The 26781-nt window shown below is 42.5% G+C and overlaps 1 protein-coding gene across 1 annotated transcript in view; it reads left to right on the top strand.

The window, feature by feature from the left end:
* Nucleotides 1–21187, top strand: part of LOC126260568 (insulin-like growth factor-binding protein complex acid labile subunit) — a 62855-nt gene extending 41668 nt beyond the window's left edge. Inside the window, exon 4 of the mRNA XM_049957903.1 lies at nucleotides 20573–21187. Coding sequence (XP_049813860.1) covers nucleotides 20573–21187 — 615 coding nt within the window. The remainder of the gene's footprint in view (nucleotides 1–20572) is intronic.
* Nucleotides 21188–26781: the final 5594 nt, after the last annotated feature.

Here is a 26781-nt window from a genome sequence, read left to right as displayed (position 1 = left end):
ACTAGATTTAGGCTAAAATTCGTCTTATTTCCCATAAGTTATTAAATGTACCTCCATAGAAAAACATTATTTACAGCTAAAGCAATTATTTCTATGTGACGAAAAAGTGTTTTCCCATATAAATACGCTGTGATTTTCGCATCTTATGTACAAATAATATCTGTGTACGTCGCATATCGCGTTCATCATGTTTATCTGCTTTTGCGGTAGTCGGTTCTCACCTGAAGATGAGCTGAGAAGCCAACAGCCGGTGTTTGACCAACTAAATACAATTTTGCAGAACATTAAGAAGTATTTTATTTTTTATTATTAATATCATTTTGTGCCAAGCAGAGATGGAAAAATCCGTTCATGTTATAGATAAAACAGATTAAATACGGACAACGTCCGCTCGCCAGCTCACTGACTGACAAAGCAACAGTCCGCTAAATGTAAGGCAGAACTTCAAAAGAATTTAACAAGAAGTAAAACACTTGCTTATTACAAGCACAGAAGCAAAACCAGTGCACCCACACAGATCGCGACACATGATATCAAAGGACGATATGTCACGATAACCAGGGTGGCGGAACCTTAAAGCAGAACACAAGGATATTCCAAAAATTTCCCTTCCAGGCACCGAATGGTTGTAAAGCAGATGCTCACCGTAGTTTTCACGTCGTCCTGGATGATATTAAAACCGCCACAAGCCGCCTGTGCACCAGGTAAGACAGCATATTCAGGGACTCGGAGTCCAGCCTGTGATTCGCCGATGTCCATACCAGGAAGCAAACTGCCAGCCCAAAAGCCTGGCCGCCCTCTAACGGTGGTGAATTAGTTCGTCTCGATACTCCAGGTGTTCCTAACTGCAGAGGCCAATCCCTCGGCTGTTACGCGGGGCCCCCAGCAAAATGTCGTCCACAAGTCACAATATTTCAACGGACGCTCAACCCTTGCCATAGTTCATGCACGAGACTTTACCTTCACGAAGCACTACATCGCTGCTACCTAGCAGGACTCCCAAGGCGCATTTACCAGGCAACGGCCTTGAGGCGATAAGCTAGAGCGGCAACAATAATGTCTCTCTCACGCCTCACACTTGTTTCTGATATCAATGCTAAGCGACGTTGGAGTAGGTCTAGAGAGTATCCCATTGGATAGTGAATGTGACTCGTAGAGTCATGTGGAGAGATGAACCGCCCTATACAATGTCACAACAATCCGATGAGTTTTGGGTTTGACAGATGTTTGCAGAACCTTACCTGCCAGCATGTGTAATGCCAATCGTGAAGTACTAAAGAGGTTCTGTTACAACATTGGAGTGTTTTTCGAGGTTATGGTGTCATGCCCCTATTGTACTTTAGAAAATGCTAAACACTGTGTACTTTGTACGGTAGAAGAACAGCATCCGTGAGGCAATGTTTTGTGGATGAAAACATTCCTGAAGTGTTCTGGCCCGTCTAGAGTCCCGACCTGAAACCAAGAGAACAACTTCGCGATGAGTTAGTGCGTCGACTTCACTCCTGACTGCAGTGTCCGAAATCACAACCTTCTCTGGTATCAGCTCTTGAGAAACAATGGGCTGCCATTCTCCGTAGACATTTAGACAGCCTAACAGGGTGCGTCTTGGGGTTCTACTGGGTTGTTGTTTCTATTTTGTGCACAATAATTCGACGATCGACCCAGCCGTCTTCCGCTGCTGCGAGGTTTGCTGTTGTGTGTACGCGCTGCTTAGTTGAAGTCCAGCACCTGAAGAAGACGGTACCGTTGCTCGTCGAAATATTGCGCATTGAATAGAAACAATAGCCCGGCAGGACAACCAGTAAAAAATTATCAATCAAAAGCGCCGAGAAAACCTGCGAGATCAATTTTATACACTCCATTGAAAGTGCACCCAGAAGAGCTCAGGCCGTCATAAGCCGAAGAGTGGGGTCATCACATTTTAATGCATGAAACGTATTCACAGTTGCGAATATGTACAACCAGCAGCTATACGATAGGATGACGATGATGAAAATTTTGCCGGACCAGGACTCGAACTCGGATTTCTCGCTTATCGTGAGCATTCACCTTACCAGTAGGCTATCCGAGCACGACTGCCCTCCACGTACAAACTTACATATGTCTACAACAGAAGTCGTACACCCGTAATGTATACAGAATGGTCCATCGATAGTGACCGGGCCAAATATCTCACGAAATAAGCATCAAACGAAAAAACTGCAAAGAACGATACTGGTCTAGCTTGAAGGGGGAAACCAGATGGCGCTATGGTTGGCCCGCTAGATGGCGCTGCCATAGGTCAAACGGATATCAACTGCATTTTTAAAAATAGGAACCCCCATTTTTATTACATTTTCGTGCAGAACGTAAAGAAATATGAATGTTTTAGTTGGACAACTTTTTTCGCTTTGTGATAGATGGCGATGTAATAGTCACAAACGTATAAGTAGGTGGTATCACATAACATTCCGCCAGTACGGACAGTATTTGCTCCGTGATACATCACCCGTGTTAAAATGGACCATTTACCAATTTCGGAAAAGGTCGATATCGTGTTGATGTATGGCTATTGTGATCAAAATGCCCAACGGGCGTGTGTTATGTATGCTGGTCGGTATCGTGGACGACATCATCCAAGTGTCCCAACCGTTCGCCGGATAGTTACGTTATTTAAGGAAACAGGAAGTGTTCAGCCACATGTGAAACGTCAGCCACGGCCTGCAACAAATGATGATGCCCAAGTACGTGTTTTAGCTGCTGTCGCGGCTAATCCGCACAACAGTAGCAGACAAATTGCGCGAGAATCGTGAATCTCAAAAACGTCGGTGTTGAGAATGCTACATCAACATCGATTGCACTCGTACCATATTTCTATGCACCAGGAATTGCATGGTGACGACTTTGAACGTCGTGTACAGTTCTGCCACTGGGCACAAGAGAAATTACGAGACGATGACAGATTTTTTGCACGCGTTCTATTTAGCGACGAAGCGTCATTCACCAACAGCGGTAACGTAAACCGGCATTATACGCGCTATTGGGCTACGGAAAATCCACGATGGCTGCAACAAGTGGAATATCAGCGACCTTGGCGGGTTAATGTATGGTGCGGCATTATGGGAGGAAGGATAATTGGCCCCCATTTTATCAATGGCAATCTAAATGGTGCAATGTATGCTGATTTCCTACGTAATGTTCTACCGATGTTACTACTAGATGTTTCACTGCATGACAGAATGGCGATGTACTTCCAACATGAAGGATGTCCGGCACATAGATCGCGTGTGGTTGAAGCGGTATTAAATAGCATAATACATGACAGGTGGATTGGTCGTCGAAGCACCATACCATGGCCCGCACGTTCACCGGATCTGACGTCTCCGGGTTTCTTTCTGTGGAGAAAGTTGAAGGATATTTGCTATCGTGATCCACCTACAACGCCTGACAACATGCCTCAGCGCATTGTCAATGCATGTGCGAACATTACGGAAGGCGAACTACTCGCTGTTGAGAGGAATGTCGTTACACGCATTGCCAAATGCCCTGAGGTTGACGGACATCATTTTAAGCATTTATTGCATTAATATGGTATTTACAGCCAATCACGCTGTAACAGCATGCGTTCTCAGAAATGATAAGTTCACAAAGGTACATGTATCACATTGGAAGAAGCGAAATAAAATGTTCAAACGTACTTACGTTTTGTATTTTAATTTAAAGAACCTACATGTTACCAACTGTTCGTCTAAAATTGTGAGCCATATATTTGTGACTATTACAGTGCCATCTATCACAAAGCGAAAAAAGTGGTCCAACATAAAACATTCATATTTCTTTACGTACTACACGAATATGTAATAAAAATGGGGGTTCCTATTTTAAAAAAACGCAGTTTATATCCGTTTGACCTATGGCACTGCCATCTAGCGGGCCAACCATAGCGCCATCTGGTTTCCCCCTTCAAGCTATACAAGGTTTGTTCTTTGTAGTTTTTTCGTTTGACGCTTATTTCGTGAGATATTTGGCTCGGTCACGATCAGTGCATCACCCTGTATAACCATATAGGGGAGACATTGTAACTGCATTCATTTCGGAAGAACACAGCCACATATCTGTCGACTCCGGGCAAGCGACTTTCAATTAAAATCTGTGTCAAAGGGAATACACATAATAGATGTGCAAATTGTAGACACGTGCCCCCCCCCCCCAAATTCTATAAGTCCCTCCAGATCCTTGAGCGTCATGCACTCCGCCTCGCCTTCCGTATACGCCTCCCGTCCCCCACGCGGATCCTCTATGATCTCATTCCTTTCCCCCATCTGCTCCTATTCCTTGAACATATCCGCATCCTCTACACCTCCCGCCGTCTTGAACCCCCTCACCCACTGGTTGCTCCTCTGCTCTCCGATCCCCGCCCCCTGCCACGTCTTCACCATTTTGTCCCTCCTACCCTCCATCTCTACACCCTACATCTCCTTTCCCAAGGTGGCTTCCATCAACTCCCCCTCCCAGATGATGCCCTCTCTCCCTCCATTTATCCCTCCTATCAACTCTGATCCTCAGTCCCCCCCTCCTTTCCTCTGTCCTTTTCCCGGGGTCCCTCTCCCCCCTTCCATCCTCTTTCTTCCACGCCTCCCCTCTCTTTGCCCCCTTCTCTCCCCTGAGTCCTTTTACATTTCCCTCCTCTGCCTCCTCTCATTCCCTCTCGCGTCTGCCCTTCTCCCCCTTTTAATAGTCCTCTCCCTCCTTGGTCCCCCTCTTCTTTCGTTTTTTTTCCTCTCCTCCCTCCTTGTTTTTCCCCCTACTCCAGGTCCCCCCCCCCCTTCTGCCTTGGATCGGGAGTGCCATCTCTGTGCCGCCATTTTCGTGCAGTGTTTTACGGTGTGGTTTTCCAGTGAGTGCTCCGTGTTGTGTCTTTTGGGAAGTGTAGCGAACAGCCATCATACTGTCGCTGGGTGTGCTCTTTTTATCTCTTGCGAACAGAAACCAGACTGTGCCATGTTTTTTAATTGTGTGTCTACTATGTTACTTGTCTGATTCCTGCGTATTTTAACAATATTGCCAACCCCTTTAGCTTTCTGTTTTAACTTTCCGCATTTTTACGCCATTTTACACTCTAAGTCACCATTTTATCGCCTGTTTTTTCTTGTTTCTTTCTTCTTCCTTTATTAAAAAAAAAGTCTGTAGGCTGTAGAGCAGCGTAGTAAGCTGCTGCCAGCCCGCCCCCTTCGGGGGGAATTGAAAATCAATAAAGAAAAAAAAATAGACACGTGTTTCATGACGTGTGGTAGTTTGGGTCCAGCTATGAGCCATCATCTGATAGCCTAGCTATAAGGTCAGTGCTCGGAATAAGTGGGGAATCTAGGTTCGAGTCCCGGCCCCGCACAAATTTTCACTGTCGTCGTTCCATCATTTAGCTACTGGTTCTCCATATTCGCAGCTGTCTAAACATTTCACGCATTTCCTAACGGCTTTACACGCCGCAGCGCCTGTTCCTGCGGACATGCATGTTTCTCCGTAGGAATATTGTGTCATACTGCAATATTGTCCCCATACTAATTTTCCCTAACATGTGTCTGAACACTTTTGATGAGATATTGTATGTTCTTAACCTCTGGTTGGACAAGGTTCTCAACTAATAATTTTCTTTCAAGCTGAATGCACTCCATACTGCGTATAAGTTACAGATTCACAAAGAAAATATTCTATCATATCATAGAATTCGGAGATTGTAGTTTATCCGAAGATTACCTGTCTGTTTAAATGAGCAGTTAACGCACATGAAAGTTGTGGAAAACAACAGAGAAACGGTCTCTTAGAGTCTTGTTGCTGGGTTAAGTATAGGAGGCATCTAGTTCCTCATCACCAGATTGTGTACACTGAAAAAAAAAAAAAATTGGCACTACGAAGGAATAATCTGAATGGTTCGGAAATCGGCGGATGTGATTTACTTATACAGACAGACAAATGATTACAGTTTCACAAAAAATGTATGATTTATACAAGATAAAGAGCCTCACGAACTGAGCAAGTCAATAACGCGTTGATCCACCTTTAGCAATTAAGCAATCAGCTATTCAGCTTTGCATTTATTCCCCGAGTTGCTGGATTGTCCTTCTGAGGGATGTCTTACCAAATTCTGTCCATTTGGTGCGTTAGATCGTAGATTATAGATTGTGAAACCTCGAGCTGACGAGAGTTCCCTGGCCTTAATGCTCGAATCGTTCTCAGTAGCGGATAGATCCGGCAACATCGCTGACGAAGTTAGGGTTGGCAAGTACGAAGAAAAGCAGTACACACTCTGGTCGTGTGCAGGCAGACATTATGTAGCTGGAGCATAGGCCCAGGATTGCTTGTCATGAAGACAACAAAACGGGGCGTAGGATATCATCGACTTACTGGTGTGTTGTAAGGGCGCAGCGGATGACAACCAAGTGGCACCACGAACCACCACTCTCTGCTGTCGGGCCGTATGGCGGGTGACGCTCAGGGGCGGCTTCACGCACGTCTTTGCTGGTCATCGGGGTGCAGTTCAAAGAGGAACTCATCACTAAAGACAATCCTGCTCCAGTAATTGAGATCCAGGACGATGACGCTTCTGCTAAGACCATAGGCCGGCCGGAGTGGCCGTGCGGTTCTAGGCGCTACAGTCTAGAGCCGAGCGACCGCTACGGTCGCAGGTGCGAATCCTGCCTCGGGCATGGATGTGTGTGATTTCCTTAGGTTATTTGGGTTTAATTAGTTCTAAGTTCTAGGCGACTGATGACCTTAGAAGTTAAGTCGCATAGTGCTCAGAGCCATTTGAACCATTTTGCTAAGGCCATAGACAGCAGCGGGGTACCATCCTGACTGTCACCTCCGTACGTTTCGACAACCTGTAGTCATGGTCTGTGGTGAAATTTCATTTTATAGCAAGGTCCCTTTAATTTGCATCCGCGGTAGCCTTACAACACAGCGGAACGTCGACGATATTTTACGATCCGTTTTGTTGCCCTTTATGGCGATCCATCCTTGGTTTACATATCAGCAAGATAATGCCCACCTGCATACGGTGAGAATTTCTACTGTTTATCTTCGTGCTTTCCACACTCTGTCTTGTCCAGAAGGGTCGCCAGCTCTCTCCGCAACTGAGAATGTTTGAAGCATTATGGGCAGAGGCCTCCAAGCAGCTAGGGGTTTTGACGAGCTAATGCACCAGTTGGACAGAATTAGGAACGATATCCCTCAAGGGGACATCCAACAATTCTATCAGTCATTGCCCAGCCATATACAGTAACTGCTTGCACAAGGGCCAGAAGTGAACCAACGCATTATTGACGTGCTCTATTTGTAATGCTCTCTTTCCTTAATAAATCATCTAGTTTTTGCGAAACTGTAATGATTTGTTTGCGTGTACATTTTTTTCCTTACAGTGTATTATGTTAATTAAGAGAGCTACCACTCAATGTCGCACGGATGACATGGATTGAGGGTATATAATAGTGTTGACGATGATAAAAGTGGTGTATTGACGCCACTACCCCAGCACCACTCCGACTAACGTCATTCACAGAGGAGGGCATGGCGGCAATTTGCACCTTTTGTGAAATAACATTTAGGAAATGGGATAGAAGCAATTCACTGGTTATACAGTAGTTGGTTCAGGGAGAAGAGCAGTTAGCCATGGACGGATGAATGACACACGTAAAGCGAAATGACTGCTCGCAAAATCTAATATGTAACGAGCAGTGAAGTACTGAGATGTAACTACCGTAACGTATAGTAGTCGTGCAATTCCCAGGAGCTGGAGATTACGTGATTGGAGAACTACTGTGTATTGGATTTTCTGTGGAAGAATGATGGAGTTGGAGACATAAGTACATAGTAGTGGCTCTGGACCACTCAGTGCCCAATAAGTATTAAGGAGGAATTTGCTGCCACTGTTTTCAGTAAAAATTACTGCACATTGGGAACGACACATTAAACTGCCCCGTTATAGAATGCTCACACTAATAGGGAACTGCACAGTCGTTCTTGTGGTCTTCATTCCGAAGACTGGTTTGCTGAAGCTATCTACACTAGTCACTACTGTGCAGGTTTTAATTTCTGCGTAACAATTACAACTTAGACTCATTTTAATCATCTCACTGTCTCCAACCTATGGGCTCATTAATATCTTTACCCCATACCTCCCTCCATTACATTTCCATGGCGCCACTGCAAGTGTCTTATAAATCGATTCGTTCTTTTAAGTCAGATTTTGCATGATTTATTTTCGCACTTAGACGTAGTACCTCCCCATCAGTTATTCAGTCTACCAGTATAATCATCAGCATTCTTCTGTAGCACTATATTTCAAAAGTTTCTGTTCTGTTCTTTTCCAAATTTGTTTAGTTTGTCCACATTTGATTTTTCTCACAAGGTTACACCCCAGACAAAACTTTCGTAAAATATTTCCGAACACTTAAATTTGCCTTACTATTTTCTGATTTAATTGAACTACATTGTTTTACCTCTGCTGATATTCATTTTATAACCTCTTTTCAAAACTTTGACTGGATGACAACGTTATCAGCAAACCTCAAAATGTTTTTCTACTCCCTGAGCTTTAATTCCCTTTAAAATTCATTCCTGTATTTATCAGAGCTTGATCAATGTACAGATTAGGTAATACAGTGATTAGGCTACCATTCAGTATCACTCCCTTCTCATGTACAGCTTCCTGCTCACTTCTTTCGATCCTTGCAAATACAGTCCAGTTTCCGCACAAGTAATAGTTTAGTTAAGTAGTTTAGTAATGTGATGTTCAGTAGATCATTTTCACGAATATTTTATCGATATGATGTGGAACAAGTCAGATTACAAGATAAATATACACACACACATGAATAGTGCTAGTATTAATATTACTAAAGTGATTCTTCAATTTCTCCGGCGTATTTCTTGCTCGAACAGTCCACGGGTGTACCGCCGGTCCATAGTGTCCAACGGACACAATATTTTGGCGATCAGACATGTCGCCATCGTCAGGTGCACTGACGAACTGAGCTCCTGAGGGCGGGTGGCCGTCTTAAATCCCCTCCACTCGCGAGGCGTTCTCTCCGCAGTCCACGCCCGCGCGTCAGCGGTTGGTGAGACGCTGGCGTCGGTGTGAGTGGTGGTGTCGGTGTAATCGGCTCGTCCTCCCTAGTCACCCGTTCGTTACCTTTGCTGAGCGTCTTTTTAATTAGACTCAATGCTCGTTCCCATGCCCTGCTGAAGTTGAAGCCGCAATCTCGGTCGATCAGTGCGTCCCTAGTACCAATTTCGATAGCCTCTCTAACGATACTGTCCAAGTATTTAGATGTCTGTGCCAAGACCCTTCTACGTTGGTTGTCTATTTCGTAATTTTCAGACAAACAGTGCTCTGCGACCGCCGACTTGTTGGGGTACCCAAGTCGAGTGTGCCTCTGATGTTGTCGGCAACGATTTTCCATGGTGCGCACTGTCTGTCCAATATACGTCTTCACACATTGACACGGAATCTGGTAAATGCCGGCCTTCCGCAAACCGAAATCGTCTTTGACACTTCTGCGGGTGCGGACCGTGGAGAGAACGCCTCACGAGGGGAGGGGATTTAAGATGGCCGCCCACCCTCAGGAGCTTAGTTCGTCAGCGCACCTGACGATGGCGACATGTCTGATCGCCGAAATATTGTGCCCGTTGGACACTATAGACCAGTAGTACACCCATGGACTGTTCGAGCAATATTACTGAAATTTACAGTTCAATACATGCAACTACATTTAAACGTCATTTTTTTTTACCAGTTTTCAAACAGAAACTTGTGCATGGAACAGAAGGAGTTGTCCAAAAGAAATGATATCAAGCAAGATTTAGGACTCGATCTGCTACCTGCCAGATACTTTATGTTGTTGGGCAAATGGTCAAAGATTTTTGTTGCTGAATAATGTACTCCGTTTTGAGCAACTGACAGCTTCAATAATGGATAGTAAAGGTAATTTTTCCCTCTAGTGTTGTATGTATGAACATCACAGTTCTTCGCGAATTGAGATGGATTATTTATAACGAATTTCATTAGCGAATATATGTACTCTGATGGTGCAGTTAGAATATCTAACTTCTCGAAGAGAAGTGCAATCAGTACTTAATGTGTAAGTGGTGAGTTACCCCAGAAAACAATTCCATAAGACATTATTGAGTAGAAATATACAAAGTACGTTAGGAGGCTGATTTGTTTATTATCAAGACTAGCGATTATACGAAGAACAAAAGAAGCTGAACTTAATTGTTTGATAAGCTCAGTAATATGCTTCTTCCAGATCAAGTTGTCATCAATGTCAACATCCAAAAATTTGGAGAAATCTACCTTGTTAAATGAGCCCTGTTCGTATGCTACATTAATATTCGGTATGACTCTATTTGGTGTACAGAACTGGATACAGTGAGTTTTTTTCAAAATTAAGGGAGAGTCCATTTTCTGAGAACCACTTAATAATTCTTTGAAAGACATCCTTAGCAATATCTTTAGCTGCTTTTTCTGGAATGGGATTTATTATAACACTCGTGTCATCTTCAAAAAGTACTACTTCTGCTTGCAGAACGTTAAGTGAGAGATCATTCACATGAATAAGGAATAGCAGAGGACCCAAAATTGAACCCCATACACTTGAATTTACCATCATCCCAACATTATTTGAGTTACTCAATACAACTTTTTGCTTTCTGTTCATTAAGTATGATTGAAACCAGCTGTGTGTGTAGCCTTCAATTCCATAAAACCTGAGTTTTTCTAAGAGTGTTACATGATCCACACAGCCAAATGCCTTGGAAATGTCACAAAAAATACCAACTGGCGATAATTTGTTACTTAGGACTTGTACTATTTGATGGATAAATGTGTAGATAGCATTCTCAGTAGAGTAACCCTTCCGGAATTCCAACTGTGACGTGCTGAGTAGATTATTTTCACTTAAATGTGAGATTACTCTTGACTACAAAACTTTTTCGAATATTTTAGAAAATGAAGTCAGCAGTGAGATTGGTGTATTATTATTTAAGTCATTCTTGTCCCCTTTCTTATGAAGAGGTATGACAATTGCGTATTTCAATCCGTCTGGAAAAATTCCCTGTGCCAGCGAAGCATTGCATATATCACTGAGGACTCCACTTATTATATTAGAACAACACTTCAAAATCGTGTTAGAGACTCCATCAACACCACATGAGCTCTTGTTTTTCAGTGTATTTATAATTCCCTTAATTTCAGTGGAGGATGTTGGCGCTTTTTCTAAAGGCCTAAAGTACTGGGGAATGTCATTTTTGACATATTTTTTTGCTTCTTCAGCTGTACCCTTTAATTCTATTTTTACTGCTACTTTCAGAAAGTGATTGTTAAAAATACTTGCAACTTGGGAAATATCACTCACATCATCATTTCGCTTTAGTGCTATGGTATGCTGTGCATTGTCAGGCTGCCCCATCTCCCGTTGAACAGTATTCCATATAGTTTTAATCTTATTATCCACATTATTAATTTGTCAGAACACGTAAGCTTCTCGACTTCTTGATGACTTTCCTTAAAATATTACAGTATCTTTTGTAGTAAGCAAGTAACGTCGGATCTTGATTTATTCTGGCCTGTACAAATATTTCCCTCTTCCTCCTACACAATATCTTAATTCCTTTAGTAAGCAATGGTTTATTTGACTTTTTAATGGCTTTTTTGAGTAACGTTTGAGGAAAGCAACTCTGAAATATGGAGACAAATTTACGGTGGAATAAATTCAATTTGGTATCAGTATCATTTTCTGTGTGTACTTCATCCCATTCTACCTCTTCTAGGCTGCTCTTAAAACTCTGTATCCTGTTCGCATCAATAATCCTCCCTGTCTTGTATGAACCTGCCTCAAGCCTGTAAGGTGCTATATATGTTATTTCCATTAATTGTGCATCATTATCAGTTAGCCCATTGACAACTGGGTACACATTAATTGTTTTATGCCTGAGCACTGTCTATGAAAACGTTATCGATAAGTGACCCACTATCCTGCTGCAAACGAGTTGGAAAATTTACAAGAGATACTAGTTTCAAACAACCAAACAAAGATTCTAGCTCATTTTTCCTATCCGTATCTTTTAAGAAATCTACATTAAAATTACCACAAACCAATAGCTGCTTCTTTTTGTCTGACAGGTAGCTCAATAATGCCTCTAGATTTTTTATGACTAGCTGAAAGTCACCTTGAGGGGATCTGTACATTGTTACAATTACTATAGAAGTATATTGCAGTAGCAACGCGCAAGCACATACTTCAAAGATCTTATCTACACAAAAACTATTTGTTTCAATATTTTTATTTTGTGTCCAGTTGTTATATTAGTAGCGACTCCTCCTTTTTCCATGTTGACTCTACATGAATAAGATGCTAATCTATAATCCCTTAAACTTAACTTCTCCTTCCCTATAGTTACATGGTGTTCAGAGAGACACAAAACATCTATACCTTCAGAATTTTCCCCATTTTCTAGGCATACAAGAATCTCATCTATCTTATTTTTCAAGCCTCTAATGTTCTGATGAAACACACAAATTTTATTACTTTAGATATTGCAACAGACATTATGGAATTGTTCTGTTTTAATCTCTTTCAAAACTCTATGTCTGTAACCTGACTCTAACCCTGACTCCAGTAACCAGAGGTATTTTGTCTTGTGTGCATGTGGTCCCCTTACATTTTCTGCAAGAATATCAACTAATCTATCCTTCCTCCTCCCATTCAGGTGCAGGCCATGACTAGTGTAACCCCATCTCCCAATTGCAGCAACAGGCACAGCACAGATATGAGATTTAGTTTCTGCCAACAGTCACCCCCCCCAGCTCTCTGTTAATACGGTTGGCAGCCGTATTAACCCAGGGCTGGTCATGGCGCTTAAAACACCCACAAACCCTACACGAGTGTGAGCTGTTGCTGCTCCTATTACATCAAGGTCAAACCTCATAGTATAGTCCGCATTGCTAGCCAGGCTGTTTCCTGCTCCTCCTACTATAAGAACATGGTCCTCACTATCAAAATCTTTGCACTAGGCCCCTACGTTTCCTGTAAGCTGGCTAAGCTTAGAACTAGGTTACATGATGCTTGTGACCTGGTACTCGACTCCTAACCTATCCTGTAGCAACTGGTCTACACCTCTCCCATAACAGCTACCTAACAGCAAGACTCTTTTCTTTCTGCTTGACTTTACTCCCGATCTAGCATTACAATTGTTACTACGAGTCTGCTGCACCCTAATTTGCTCAAAAACTGTTTGAAGCTCTTCTACTTCAGGTAACAAATCAAACTGATTGCTCACTGAAATCTGAAATGTGATTTCTGAGGTTTTCTCCTTCTGACTACGACTTGTTACCTGTTCCCAGCTCCCATTGTCTCTTTCCCCCTTCAAACTGTCTAATTCGAAGTACGCCATTTCTAATTCAGCCTGAAGGGCACAAATCTTTTTTCCCTGTTCCACTATTTTCTCGTCACGGCTACATAGTCTATAACTCCATTGGCGAGCCTCATATGGCACTATAACAGCGTTCCCGTTGCAATCACCCCAGTGAAACTCCAACCCACAATCCCGACATTTCACTCCCGTGCTCACTAATCTACGACATCATCCACTTTTCTCACACATGACGGCAGTTTAAACAATACAAATTACACTACAAACAATTCCGCTGCACCAACTAATAATTAGTAGAAACTTAACTGTTCGGAAGTATAGAAACACAAAAAAAGAACCGAATGAAAACTATACATGCACGATACTCTTCACAATAAAGCTACACAGACACTACCCTGAAATTACTGAATAATCACACAACTTACTGCGGACGATAACGAAAATAAACTCATGCCAACGGCTTGCACTTTAGAACAGTTATCTTTTCTCGAAAACTACGCATGTAAAAGCGAAACCCTCAATATATAGATCACAACAGATTGTAATTTACTCATTTAAGCAACAATACTGCCTTAACAAATTGTTTTTCTGCGAGTAAACACCTATATTTATGATCGCACTGAGTAAACACACACGCCTGCTCCAAAGATCTTAGAGGATAGTGACACCTTTTCGTTCCCTGTAATTTATCCCAGCTGCTTTCAGAATTTCAAAGTGAGCAGTCCAGTCAACACTGTTAAAAGCCGTCGCTAAATGTGTAAATGTAAACGTAGGCTTCTCCTTTTCTGAATCTGTCTTCTCAGATAAGTCAGAGGGTCAGTATTGCCTCGCATGCCCTTGTATATCTCCGAGACCTAAAATGATTTTCCCTTAGTTCTGCCTCTAAAAGTTTTTCCATTTTTCGGTAAATAGTCGGTGTCAGTATTTTGAAAGCACGGCTTACGAAACTTATTGTTCGATAATATTCACATCTGTCAGCATATGTCCTTTTAGAAACTAATAATTTCTTCCTCAAATCAAGGGACACTTCGGTCGTCTCATACATCTTGCATACAATGCGGTATAGTGCTGTCATGTTTGGCTCTTCATAGGATCTCAATAATTCTGAGGGAATGTAGGCTGCTCCTGGACCTTGTCTCGAATTAGGTCTTTCGGTGCTACGTCAAAGTCTTCTCACTATCTGACCTTCATTTACTTACTGTTCTTACTGTTTCGTTTCTAAACTACTATTTTCAAGCTCATTGCCTTAGCATAGTCTTACATACTCGTTCCACCATTCAGCTTTCCCTTCTTTGCTTAGTACTGGCTTTCCATCTTAGCTCTTGATGCTTCTATCTTTCTTCAAAGTAGTCTTTAACTTTCCTGTAAGCGGTGTTTATCTTTCCCGTAGTCTCGGATGCTTCTATAGCCTTGCTTTTATCCTTTAGGGATAACTACTTGGCCACTACGCACTTTCTATCAGTCTCATGTTTTAGAAGTCTGTATTCCCCTGTGTTTGCTTCATTTGCTGCATTTTTATATTGTGTTCTTTCGTCATTTGAATTTATTACCTCCTGTTTTTCCCAAGACTTGCTACTTGATTTTGTCTTTTTGCCTGTTTGATCCTCTGCCACCTTCACTATTTCAACCCTCAAAAATGCCCTTTCGTCTTCTCGTCTTCTGTTGATTCTTCTCTCCTGTTTCAGGTAAATATTGCCTATAGATCCGTGGGAACCTCTCAGTGTCCTTTGTTACGTTCTGTTTAACAAGGTCTCATCTTCTTGATACTGTCTTTTTTCAATGTATTCTGTTTTAATCTGCGGTTCACCTAGCCGATAACATATAGTAGAGTCCATATCTGCCACTGGAAATGTTATGCAATTTAAAATCAGCTTTACATATCTCTTTATTACCATTATACTCGTACAATATGTCTCAGAAACGTATCAGCGTCTCCAGGTCTGTTCCATGTATGCAGCCTTATAGTATTGGCCTCAGTTCGAGGAGGAAAAGAGACCTCAAATTTCTTCTAGTATCCAATGTCCATCGAAGCCTCTTTTTGATGATCAGATGGCGAAGTGCTACCAAATTGTGAGAATACAGATTGGTTTGTTTCACACACGTTTCCAAAACTTTAGTTCTTATGCCGTGTTACGAGTACAAGGCCGCGAGAGGTACTTCATTCCTTGTAAAGACTTCGAACAATCCGTGTTGTTACAACAACAAACAGGGCAATTTCAATCGCAGTGATGCCATCAGTGTCACTAAGTTGATTCCATACAACCGATTGGTAAATACACAATCTGATCAAGCGTAACCGGAAATCCATTACTGCGTAATAATGTTGCGTGTGTCCCCACTTCGTCTTTATGACGCTTGAACGCAGCTAGGGACAATGTAAATGAGGTATCTAAATGTCTGCAGATGAATGGCAGGCAATTATTCTTTAGGAGCCGAAGCGAGAACAGATAGTAGCGTTGCACGCTGGGCAACCTTTTTTTTTTATGCGACCCGCCATGAATTCCTCTCCTGTTCCAAACTCTTCATCTCAGAGTAGCACTCACAACCTACGTACTCAATTATTTGCTGAATGGTATTCCAATCTCTGTCTTCTTCCACAGTTTTTGCCCTCTACAGCTCCCTCTAGTACAATGGAAGTCATTCCCTAATGCCTTAACAGATATCTTATCATCTTGTTCCTTCTCCTTGTCAGTGTTTTCCACATACCCCGTTCCTCAGATCTTACGCAGAACCTCCTCATTTCTTACTTTATCAGTCCACCTGATTTTCAACATTCGTCTGTAGCATCACATCTCAAATGCTTCAATGTAGGCCGTGTATACTGCTGTAAAACGTGTACATGTTCTTCATGTGGTTTTCTTAAGCACGATGAGGTAGCACGACATAACCATGGGAAACAGCCTCGTACCGTGATACTATATTCTTTGTACCTCAGGGTTCTCACTGCGTGTGACTGTCACAAGGTGTAGAATGATTCATCATTCCACTTGTTCCATCCAATGTCCAGCTTACACCACCACAGGCGTCTCTTAGAATAGGCTTTAGAAAAGCGTGGCGTATGAAGAGCTACTCGAACACTGTACCCCATCCATTTTAACTCCTTGTGCACAGTCATTGTGTTAGCTGGACACTCATAGCAGTTTGGAACTAACGAGTGATTCCTTTCGTTGATTTCATCTGATTTTTACAAACATCCTCCGGAATGCTCTACAGTACCCGTCTGTCAGAACATGAGGTTTGCTTGGTCTTGATTCAACAGTGGCTGTTTCGTCACGTTTACACTTGACAATCACATCACCAAGAGTCGACTTGGCCAACTTTAGAAGGACTGAAAAGTCGCTGGTCGGTATGTTACTCAGGTGACATTCGATGAATAGTCCGTGTTCGCAGTCACTAAGCAATCCTGACCGACCAGTTCTGCTTTTACTGCTTCTTATATGTAGTACCTTAATATGTCTACACATCTGTATGTTGATTGTTTCTGCTCTGAGTCGAGCGCTCTTCCCACTAACACATCACAAACTTTACGGCTTGACGAATTCTGCATGGTCGTAACTCAATTGCTAAGTGGACTGCACCTGTCAGTATAGATTAACTGCTTCTCGTCCATATATTCGCACTTCAACGCCTGACCCGCTGCCCAGGGGAAAATAAACATTAATTGCTTGCTCTCGACACACTTACTTGGAGGTACTAACCAAACTGCAAACATAATACTTGTAATAGCAGTTATTATTAGTCTGAAACTGATGCAGATGCTGATGTAATGTTGTCCACTATGCAGTCCTCAGTCACCAATTGAAATATCTGCAGTTGTACCTATCCATCTTTTTTTTACACGGCGGGTCCACCTGTGGCTAGATCTAGTCGTCAGTTTCGAGTTACATACACGGGTCCGGTCCTTTTGATCCGATAGTGTACAGAATGGCCATGAAGTCCCGTTACCCCCGTAATGAACAACATTAACCCCTGGACTTAAATAAATAACAACAGTTCATTAGAAGTGTTTTCCTCTGATATGAATTGTCACTCTCATGGCAAAGCATAATACGCCACCAGGTTCTGTGCGCGTTTTTTTCTCAGCATTGCTAGTGTAACTTGACTGAAAACTTGTCTCACATCATCTCGTAGATCTTCAGTAACACTGTAATAGTTTTGTGAAACGACACCTTTTATGAATTCCAATAGCAGATATTACATGTGGTGAGGTCCAGGTTTCGTGATCGTTAGGAAAGGTTGTTCATAAAGGGTACGGTTTCACAAAACCTTTATGATAGCACTGAGGAGCTAGAAGATGCTGAGAGGCATCTCTCCCTTGAGTTACACCAGCAATGCTCTGAAAAACGTCGCACAGCACCTGTCGGCGTAATATGTCTTATCATGAGAATGACAGTGAAGAGATTGATCCTTTGGAAAAGTAATGGTTCATATCTCAAGGAAATTCCTCTAAATATATGCCGTTTATGTTGTACTTAGCATCTGCAGCCATAACTTACCGTGAGTGGTTGGAGAGTCGTGTGGGTGCCTGGTACCATTCTGCACCATCTGCAGCGCTCGAAAGCGACCAGAGAGCTATTTATAGGGACACTAATATTTTGTCCGGTATGCTTATACAGAGTGTAACAGGTACAACTGCAGATATTTTAGATGGTGACTGAGGACTGCGTAGTGAGCAACATTACATCAGCATCTGTGTGATTTTCAGACTAATAATTACTGCTGTTACCAGTATTATGTTTTCAGTTTGGTTAGTACCTCCAAGTAACTGTGTCGAGAGCAAGCAATTAATGTTTATTTTCACCTGGAGAGCAGATCAGGCGTTGAAGTGTGAATATGTGGACAAGAAGCAGTTAATCTGTACTGACAGGTGTAGTCCACTTAGCAGTGCAGTTATGAACATGCAGAAAACATCAGGTCATAAAGTTTGTGATGTGTTTGTGGAAAGAGCGTTCGACTCAAAGCAGAAACAAGCAACACACAGGTGTGTAAACGTATTAAGGTACTAGTTATAGCCGGCCGGAGTGGCCGTGCGGTCTAGGCGCTACAGTCTCGAGCCGAGCGACCGCTACGGTCGCAGGTTCGAATCCTGCCTCGAGCGTGGATGTGAGTGATGTCCTTAGGTTAGTTAGGTTTAAGTAGTTCTAAGTTCCAGGGGATTGATGACCACAGATGTTAAGTGCCATAGTGCTCAGAGCCACTTGAACCATTTTTCACTAGTTGTAAAAATATCTGCACTTATACCCATTACACACGGTATGATAAGTTAGGATGTAATTCGCATCCGGGGTAGTACATGACGGGATGATAGCCAAAGATAAGTTCAGAGCTTTTTTGAAATAAATCATTCAAACAACCAGATTTATCAATACAACTTTATTTCTCTACCGTTTTCACATCACAAATCCATCAACACTGGAGGGAAGGCTGGACATTGCTGCTTTACACAATTCCAGTACAGTGGCATTTCACTACGAATTTACCCATGTCTTGGCGCGCGTGTTATTTGCTAATCATTACAACTTATTTCATAAGATAAAAAATCACCTTCTTCTCAATTGCTATAATGATTAGCAAATATCATGTACTTTTTGTATGTTCTGTTTTTGCTGTCTTTGGCACTATGTCATGATATACTTGTAAGACTTAACTTCATGAATGTGACTACCATATTCGAAGTTGTGATCGTGAGCTTCTGACATAAGGTGTAATAATTAGCTAATGAAGTGTGAGCCAAGAGAGAGGCAAATTCACATTGAAATGCTATTGTACCGATCTGTATGTTTAAATCACCAATTCCAGCTTTCTCTCCAGTAATTATGGTTTTATGAACCGCAATCTGTAGAAGAATAAAGTTGTGTTGTTGCAACTGATGCTTTGCAATTCATTTTTCAAACACTCGACAGCTGTATACTGTCGTTTCAACTAATTATAATATACCCAGAGGTCTCAATCATTCATACTATGATTTGACCATCCTCTGATACCATGAGTCACGAACACTCATTTAAAAGAGGAGGTGGAGGAAATTAGTGTGCAACATTCGCTAGACAACGAGGTCATTATAGTCATAGTACAAGCTCGGATTAGGGAAAGATGAAGAAGAAAAGCAGCTGTGGATTTTCAAAGGAACCATTCTTTCACTTGCCTTAAGGGGGGTAGGACGTCAAACGGACCTACTTGGAGCAGGAGAGGCACCACAGGACAATTTAATTTCCACTGTCTATCCTTTTACAAATAAATTCATAAAACTTTGTCAGCATGACCAGGAACGATTCAGGATTCACACTCATAGCAGTGGAAGTTCGAAAACATAACGAAATAATTTTTTTTACATGTTAAATTTCATCATGTTTTTCACTTACTAATGGCAGTATTTGTTGCCACATCAAAAGTAAGAGAGATTCTTCGATGAATTTTGCACAGCATACAAACCACACGTAAAGGTAGATGAAATTCTAGAATTTTTCAAATCTATTAAAAACTGTGGTAAAAATTGAGGTAATTAACTACAAATTTTGTGTTTTTTTCTAAACATGAAGTTTAAAATATAGCAGCTCATTCGTTTTTTTCATAAATTAAATAAATTCTAGAGTTTCATACACCTGTAAGTGCTGTGCAAAGTTAATCGAGGAATCTCTGTAACTTATAGAGAATAGTGTACCTACAGCAACAAATGCAGCCATTGGTAAGTGAAAAAATGATGAAATTTCGCACGTAAAAAAAAATTATTTTGTTACGTTTTCGAACTTCCACTGCAATGAGTGTGAATCCTGACTCCTTTCTGGTGATGTTGACAAAGTTTTATGAATTTATTTCTAAAAGTATAGATACTGGAAAATAAAATGTCCTGTGATGCCTCTCCTGCTCCAAGTCGCCCCGTTTGACGTCCTACCCCACTTAAGCGATTTTAGGAAATCACGGAGAAGCTAAATCTGGATGATCGGACGCTGGTTTGAACTGCCGACCTCCCGATACGAGTCCAGTATGGTAGCCACTGTGTTACCCCGCTCGGTGACACTCATTTACATGATACACTATTTTATTGATTTCATTGCCATCTGTGCGCCAAACTGTAAACGTTGTACCCTACCGCATCAGACAGTAGAAGCTTTTAACAAAATTCACTAAATTCTGATAATAATTGCACTACTTTGTCGACACCCAGGCCTCGGAGGAAGACGTCGAGGAGGGCATGAGCGCGTACAACGCGACGATGGTGGCGTTGGTGGTGTGGGGCCTGGTGGCGTACCCGTGCGTGGTGGCGCTGCGGCGCGCCTCGCGCTCGCTCTGCCACTACGTGAAGCGCCACCGCTCCAGCGTCGCCCCGTGCGTCGCCAGGTGCGACGAGGACGGCGGTGGGGGCGGCGGCGGCGGCGGTGGCCCGTCGCCGCGGCCTGCACAGCCCTCGGGGCGGCGAACGCCGATGCCCTCGCCGCCCCCGCGGCCCACCACCCTCGCGCTGCCCCCGCAAGCTCCTCCCACGCTGCGGCGCCCGCCACCCCCGACGCCACAGAGACCGACGCCGCTCTCCGGCTACGACGTGCTGCAATTCGAGGCGCCGCGCTTCCGCACGCCGCTGCCGCACTACCAGCAGGTCGTCACGCCGACGCCGACGCCGACGCCCACGTCAGAAGACTGCTCCGAGACGCAGCCGCTGTGCTTCGAGCTCAGCGAGCGCGCGCCGCCCAACGTCTACGTGCAAGACCCAGTGCAGCCGCGTATCCCCGAAAGGACGGACGAGCCGGTCTACGCGGAGATTTACGATGTCGTGCGGCGCTGATCTTGCCCAAGGCTTCCGTGGCACGCCTAGTGTCTAATCTGCTGTCTCTGCCACTCTCTGTGAGATGACTGCCTTATTTGAAACTTCTTCTGTATCCTCCATCCAAGTACCAAACCTATGCATTTTTCAACTTTCATAAAGTATTACCCTAAAGATAAGATATTGTTGCTCTAAACTCCATGAGACTTCCCAACCAAATGAAAAAAAAAGAAGTCCTCGCCTCCCTAGACAATACCATTACTAGTCTCCGGCGTGTCATGATGTGTCAAATGAGCAAATTCCTTTTCTTTCGCTCATTGTCTCCTTCGACATTCTGCAGATAGCCGCGCGTGGTAGCCGCGCGGTCTAGGGCCCTTGTCAGGGTCCGCCGGCTCCCCCCGTCGGAGGTTCGAGTCCTCCCAAGGACATGCGAGTGTGTGTTGTCTTTAGCGTAAATAAGTTTAAGTTAGATTAAGTAGTGCGTAAGCTTGGGGACCGATGACCTCAGCTGTTTGGTCCCATAAGTCCTTACCACAAACTTCCAAAATTCTTGCAGTAATTTCACATTCTGGTGTGAAAAAAGAATATGTGATATTTTGAGAGGTGGTAGTATAGACCAAAACAGGAAAAAAGTCCGGTAAACATGGCATCTAAAATGTATCCCTTAAGAGCTGCTAGCACTTGTTCATCTTCGCTACTACAAAACACATCTCTTCTACCGAGTGATCAAAAAGTCAGTACAAATTTGGAAACTGAACAAATCACGGAATAATGTAGATAGAGAGGTACAAATTGAAACACATGCTTGGAATGACATGGGGTTTTAACAGAACCTAAAAAATACAAAAGTTCAAAAAATGTCCGAGAGATGGCGCTTCATCTGACCAGAATAGCAGTAATTAAACTAACTCCGTCTACAGGCCGCAAGCGACCCATCGGGACCATCCGACCGCCGTATCATCCTCAGGTGAGGATGCGGATAGGAGGGGCATGGGGTCAGCACACCGCTCTCCCGGTCGTTATGACGGTTTTCTTTGACCGGAGCCGCTACTATTCGGTCGAGTAGCTCCTCAATTGGCATCACGAGGCTGAGTGCACCCCGAAAAATGGCAACAGCACGTGGCGGCGGGATGGTGACCCATCCAAGCGCCGGCCACGCCCGACAGCGCTTAACTTCGGTGATCTCACGGGAACCGGTGTATCCACCGTGGCAAGGCCGTTGCCAGAATAGCAGTAATTAGCATAACAAAGTAAGACAAAGCAGAGATGATGTTCTTTACAGGAAATGCTCAATATGTCCACCATCATTCCTCAACCATAGCTGTAGTCGCGGAATAATGTTGTCAACAGCACAGTAAAGCATGTCCGGAGTTATGGTGAGACACTGGCGTCGGATGTTGTCTTTCAGCATCCCTAGAGATGTCGGTCGATCACGATACACTTGCGACTTCAGGTAACCCTAAAGCCAATAATCGCACGGACTACGGTCTGGGGAACTGATAGGCCAAGCATGACGAAAGTGGCGGCTGAGCACATTATCATCACCAAACGACGCGTGCAAGAGATCTTTCATTAGTCTAGCAATATGGGGTGGTTCTAATAAAACTCCATGTCATTCCAAGCATGTGTGTCAAAGTTTTCAAATTTATACTTTTTGATCATCCGGTATTACAAGTTCTTTGCTGTTAGGAACCACCTACAGAATTCAGTAAACAAATTATTGCACATTCCTCCGTTCTTGGCCATGGATACAGCTTTCAGTAAAAATCTGTAGCAGTACATTGTATTCACAATTCTAGATAACTGGAGCGCATACATTAGTTCAAGTGGAGTCAGATTTTGTTTGGATCTGTATGTGAAATACTTTTACAAGTTTTTTTTTATCTGTATGTGAAATACTTTTCCATCTGCACATATCAGCATAGTGTTTTTTTTATGTATCCTTGGAATATGTCCTCATTTATTTGCTGTATTCTATAGATCGTCTGGAATATAAAGAGCTTACAGCAGACGAGACGTTTTTCAGCAGCGGGTTAAACAAGTGCTCAAAGCAAAAGATTTAAGAGCCTATGTTTACTACACATTTTGTTCTTGTTTTGGTTTTAATACCATGAATAGTTTATTCATTTCTTCTCAGCACTTCTAAGCCCTCATACCATATGACGATATCGAATACTGTTTTCAAGTCTGTGAGTGTAAGACAGATTCGCTAGTTTTCCTTCATTTTCCCTTCTAAGGGCGAAGTCACCATATTTGTTCTGTCCGAACTAATATTCTAACGCTACCTTTTCGTATATTAATCCGATCTTCGGTAAATTATTCTACTCACTAGTTTGAAAATGTGAGATGTCAGATTAATATCGTATCTGTTCCTCTTCAATAGAGCAGTGATGAAGCCTCCCTCACAAACCTCGGTTGCTCTGACACGCTTCTCTGTCAGCCTCTGCTAACAGAGCTTACTGTGTGCCGTATGGAAGGGGCTGCAGCCACTCAACATTAGGCCACTCATTGTTAGCTTTGCTGTCTTGGAACCGCTACTTTCAAATTCAATTAGCTGAACATATGGCCTCACGAGGCTGAATCATTCAGTTCAGTCCTTCCATCAAGCAAAAATTCCTGTCAGTACCCAGTTATGGGAGTGCATCCAAATCAGATCACAGTTGGTCGTTACTCTCCCCACCGATAGTACCAACACCTTATTAACTCTAGCTAACTTGTTAGAGCTTCTTCTGTTGTCAATATCTGGCTAAATTATTTCATTTAACTTTGCGGCAGAATGCCCTTCCAGGCCACACAGTAGTTCCTTAACCTAGCGGAAGGAAGTCGTGTGCGCCACCCCCATGTGAATCGGGGAAACTGTGTTTTCGTATATTAGCTGTGTGCGAATCATATCTTCTGAAGCGGAAACTGAGGTTTTACGGAAACGAGCGTGGAAAACCGCCGAAAAAATCAGGCTGAGCCACATTCCAGAGTTTGTGTCAGTTGCACGGAGTGTCACCTGTGTCCAGATGGAACAAAACGACGTTTCTGAGGAGCTCAAGACACTTCAAATACTTTTTGCTTTCACATTCGTTGCCTTCTGCAACTTACAACCGAACAGTGACAGTTCAACCTAACCTAGACCTCGGGCTGAGCTACACATCAATCCGTCACGACCCAGGTTTTTTTGCTTTCAGGTTAGTTACTACTTTTAACTCACAAAAGTGACACTCCGCGGAAGTGTTCCAAACTTGTACCAGTCCAATGGCCATTTGATCATTCTTCCTTCATGTGAAGTCACAGTCATACAAAACATACGGAACGGCCTTTTATTGGCCGCGTGGATTGTATTTAGGGCACACTCATCTCCCTGTAATTTGATTTCGATGTTCACCCATGGAAATACACACAAGCACATGTTCTTCACAAGTGCTTTATTCCATAGTCTTATTAGCGCAGTCTGTGTGGCGCTAAATCGTACTCTCTGCGCACCGACTGACTCTCACATTTTTTCAGTGCCTTGCAGTTATCATCGTTTCCGTAGTAGCATAATGATGTATGTTTAAAGAACCATGGTTGTGGAGAGGTAATGGCGGGTCAGCATTTCCTCATTTTTCTTACTACGACGAGGCAATATTCCGGCTACCACGCAGGGATAGAGTGCAACCAGAACCCTCGAAGTCGTCAATTCTGCAGACAGTGTTCATTTTCTGTGAACAACTTCAGTTCAGTGTACAAAGTAGCTTCGTTTAAATACGCTCTGCATCTAGTACTGAACGCCACTCTGAATAGAACTTGAAACACGTAATTGTCGGCACCGCATCTAAATACAGGATTTTATTAGAGATCCTTGTCTAATCTCTTCGTAAAAGGTATGAAAACTGTAATTACTTGGTGTATCGCAGAAAGAGCCGTCCGCTGCGAATAAAATGTTTCCTTTGTCAATAGCTATGGACAGTACCAGTGCACTATCAAAAATGGTTTGTTTTAGTTTATATATTTGCACACCTAAAATAAGTGTTTCTCAAAGAAACCAGACTGCTTTATTAGACTTATGTAGTGTTTGATACCTATTTTACTGTTTGCTCTCCAGTATAAAATAAGATGGAGGATTGTCTGTACAGTGCATCACTGTTTAATGTATTTATAACTGTAATAAATTTTTCGTATTTATATCACCAAGTTCTGTCGATTAATTTCTTTATACGTAAAACACAACTAACAAGTTACGATTTTCACATTATGTTTATTTTTACAAGCTATCCCATGAAAGTACAAGTAGTGTTCCACGTGTGACACGACGGGTGTAGCATCGTCTCCGTTTTTATTTTATTTCTCAGTTATTCAATAGTCATTTAAGAACAGTGGAATATATTTCGTCATTTGTTGGGTAGAATTATCAGGTATATTATTAAAAGTTATATGCTTCTCGGTCCACCGCCATTTAGACATCGATATCTGCCTGTAATTGAATCGTCCTTTATGGAACGTCAAACCCTAATTTTCTTACAATTTCTTGAAATAATGATGTGAAAAATAGTCTGAAGCGTAGCAGTATTAGACATTAATATACGGCGTACTTTTTTACTGATTAGTTTGAAAATGTGAAGTATGAGATCAATCGTGCAACAGATATTGCACTTTTCCCTCTTTGGCAGAACAATAATGAAACCTCCCTGTGAAAGTTTTAAGTCTATTTTTCATAGGCTTTGGACACCAGATCGGATATAATTAACCCATTGATCGCAGCTGAAGACTGCGACTTCTTATCGGCCGCCGCACGGTGGAACAATTCGCTTCCGATCCTGGAAGCCCTGTAACAAACATAAGTGAAAAGGCCGCGCGTAGAATTGCGGTTTGGTGGGGCGCGGGGGGAGGATATAACACTACCGTCCGTTACTGTTACACCAAAGCTGGAGGAAGTTCGTATAGTGAGCTTATTTTTATTAAAGCAATTGCAGTATAAAGAAGCAGAGTAGTGTTACCCTCAGAAAGGAATTTTGTTGTGTTGACCGTGATGTACCTAATGGAGGTGGCTTATCGGAAGTGAAAGTCAGAACTACGTAAATATTTAAACTGTAACAAACAATACTTTACCTATCCACACTGTTCAAAGAGTAAAGAAAACGGTCGCCATCCTAATTAGGCATGAGAATGATTAACATTCTTGTTCAAGAAAATAGATATGAGTAACTTTAATGGACAGACACAGCCTATACTTTGTCACACGAGAGTGCAATGAACTCTGTCACTAGCAGAGGTTGACGTTAAAGAAAGTGCTAACAGTTATAGAAGAACAAAGCTATTTGAATGAGTACAACAGATGACATACACTTTTGCCTTCAAGGCTTGGTCAAACTCAAAGGTTTCAATAATATGATTATTAAAGTGCACTTTAGAATCATAAATAGGAGATGGATTTAGTATCACTTTTCAAACGCTGTTCTATCTAACAAGAGATGTGAATAAAGTTCATTGCAAAATTATAAATTGGGAATAGGTTTAGTCTTTCTTTAACCAATTACTTTTCTAACTGACATGGGAATAAAAAAAACACTAGCAAACTATTTCTCACTGTCCTCTGAATAAAAGAAGTTACTGTTTTCATAGGTAGAGGACTTTCCCGATAATTGTTA

The sequence above is a fragment of the Schistocerca nitens genome, chromosome 5 (genome assembly GCF_023898315.1).
Source record: "Schistocerca nitens isolate TAMUIC-IGC-003100 chromosome 5, iqSchNite1.1, whole genome shotgun sequence".
NCBI classification, from domain to species: Eukaryota; Metazoa; Arthropoda; class Insecta; order Orthoptera; family Acrididae; genus Schistocerca; species Schistocerca nitens.
The sequence above is the reverse complement of the archived record's forward strand: the minus strand, read 5'-3'. Positions and strand labels throughout refer to the sequence as shown.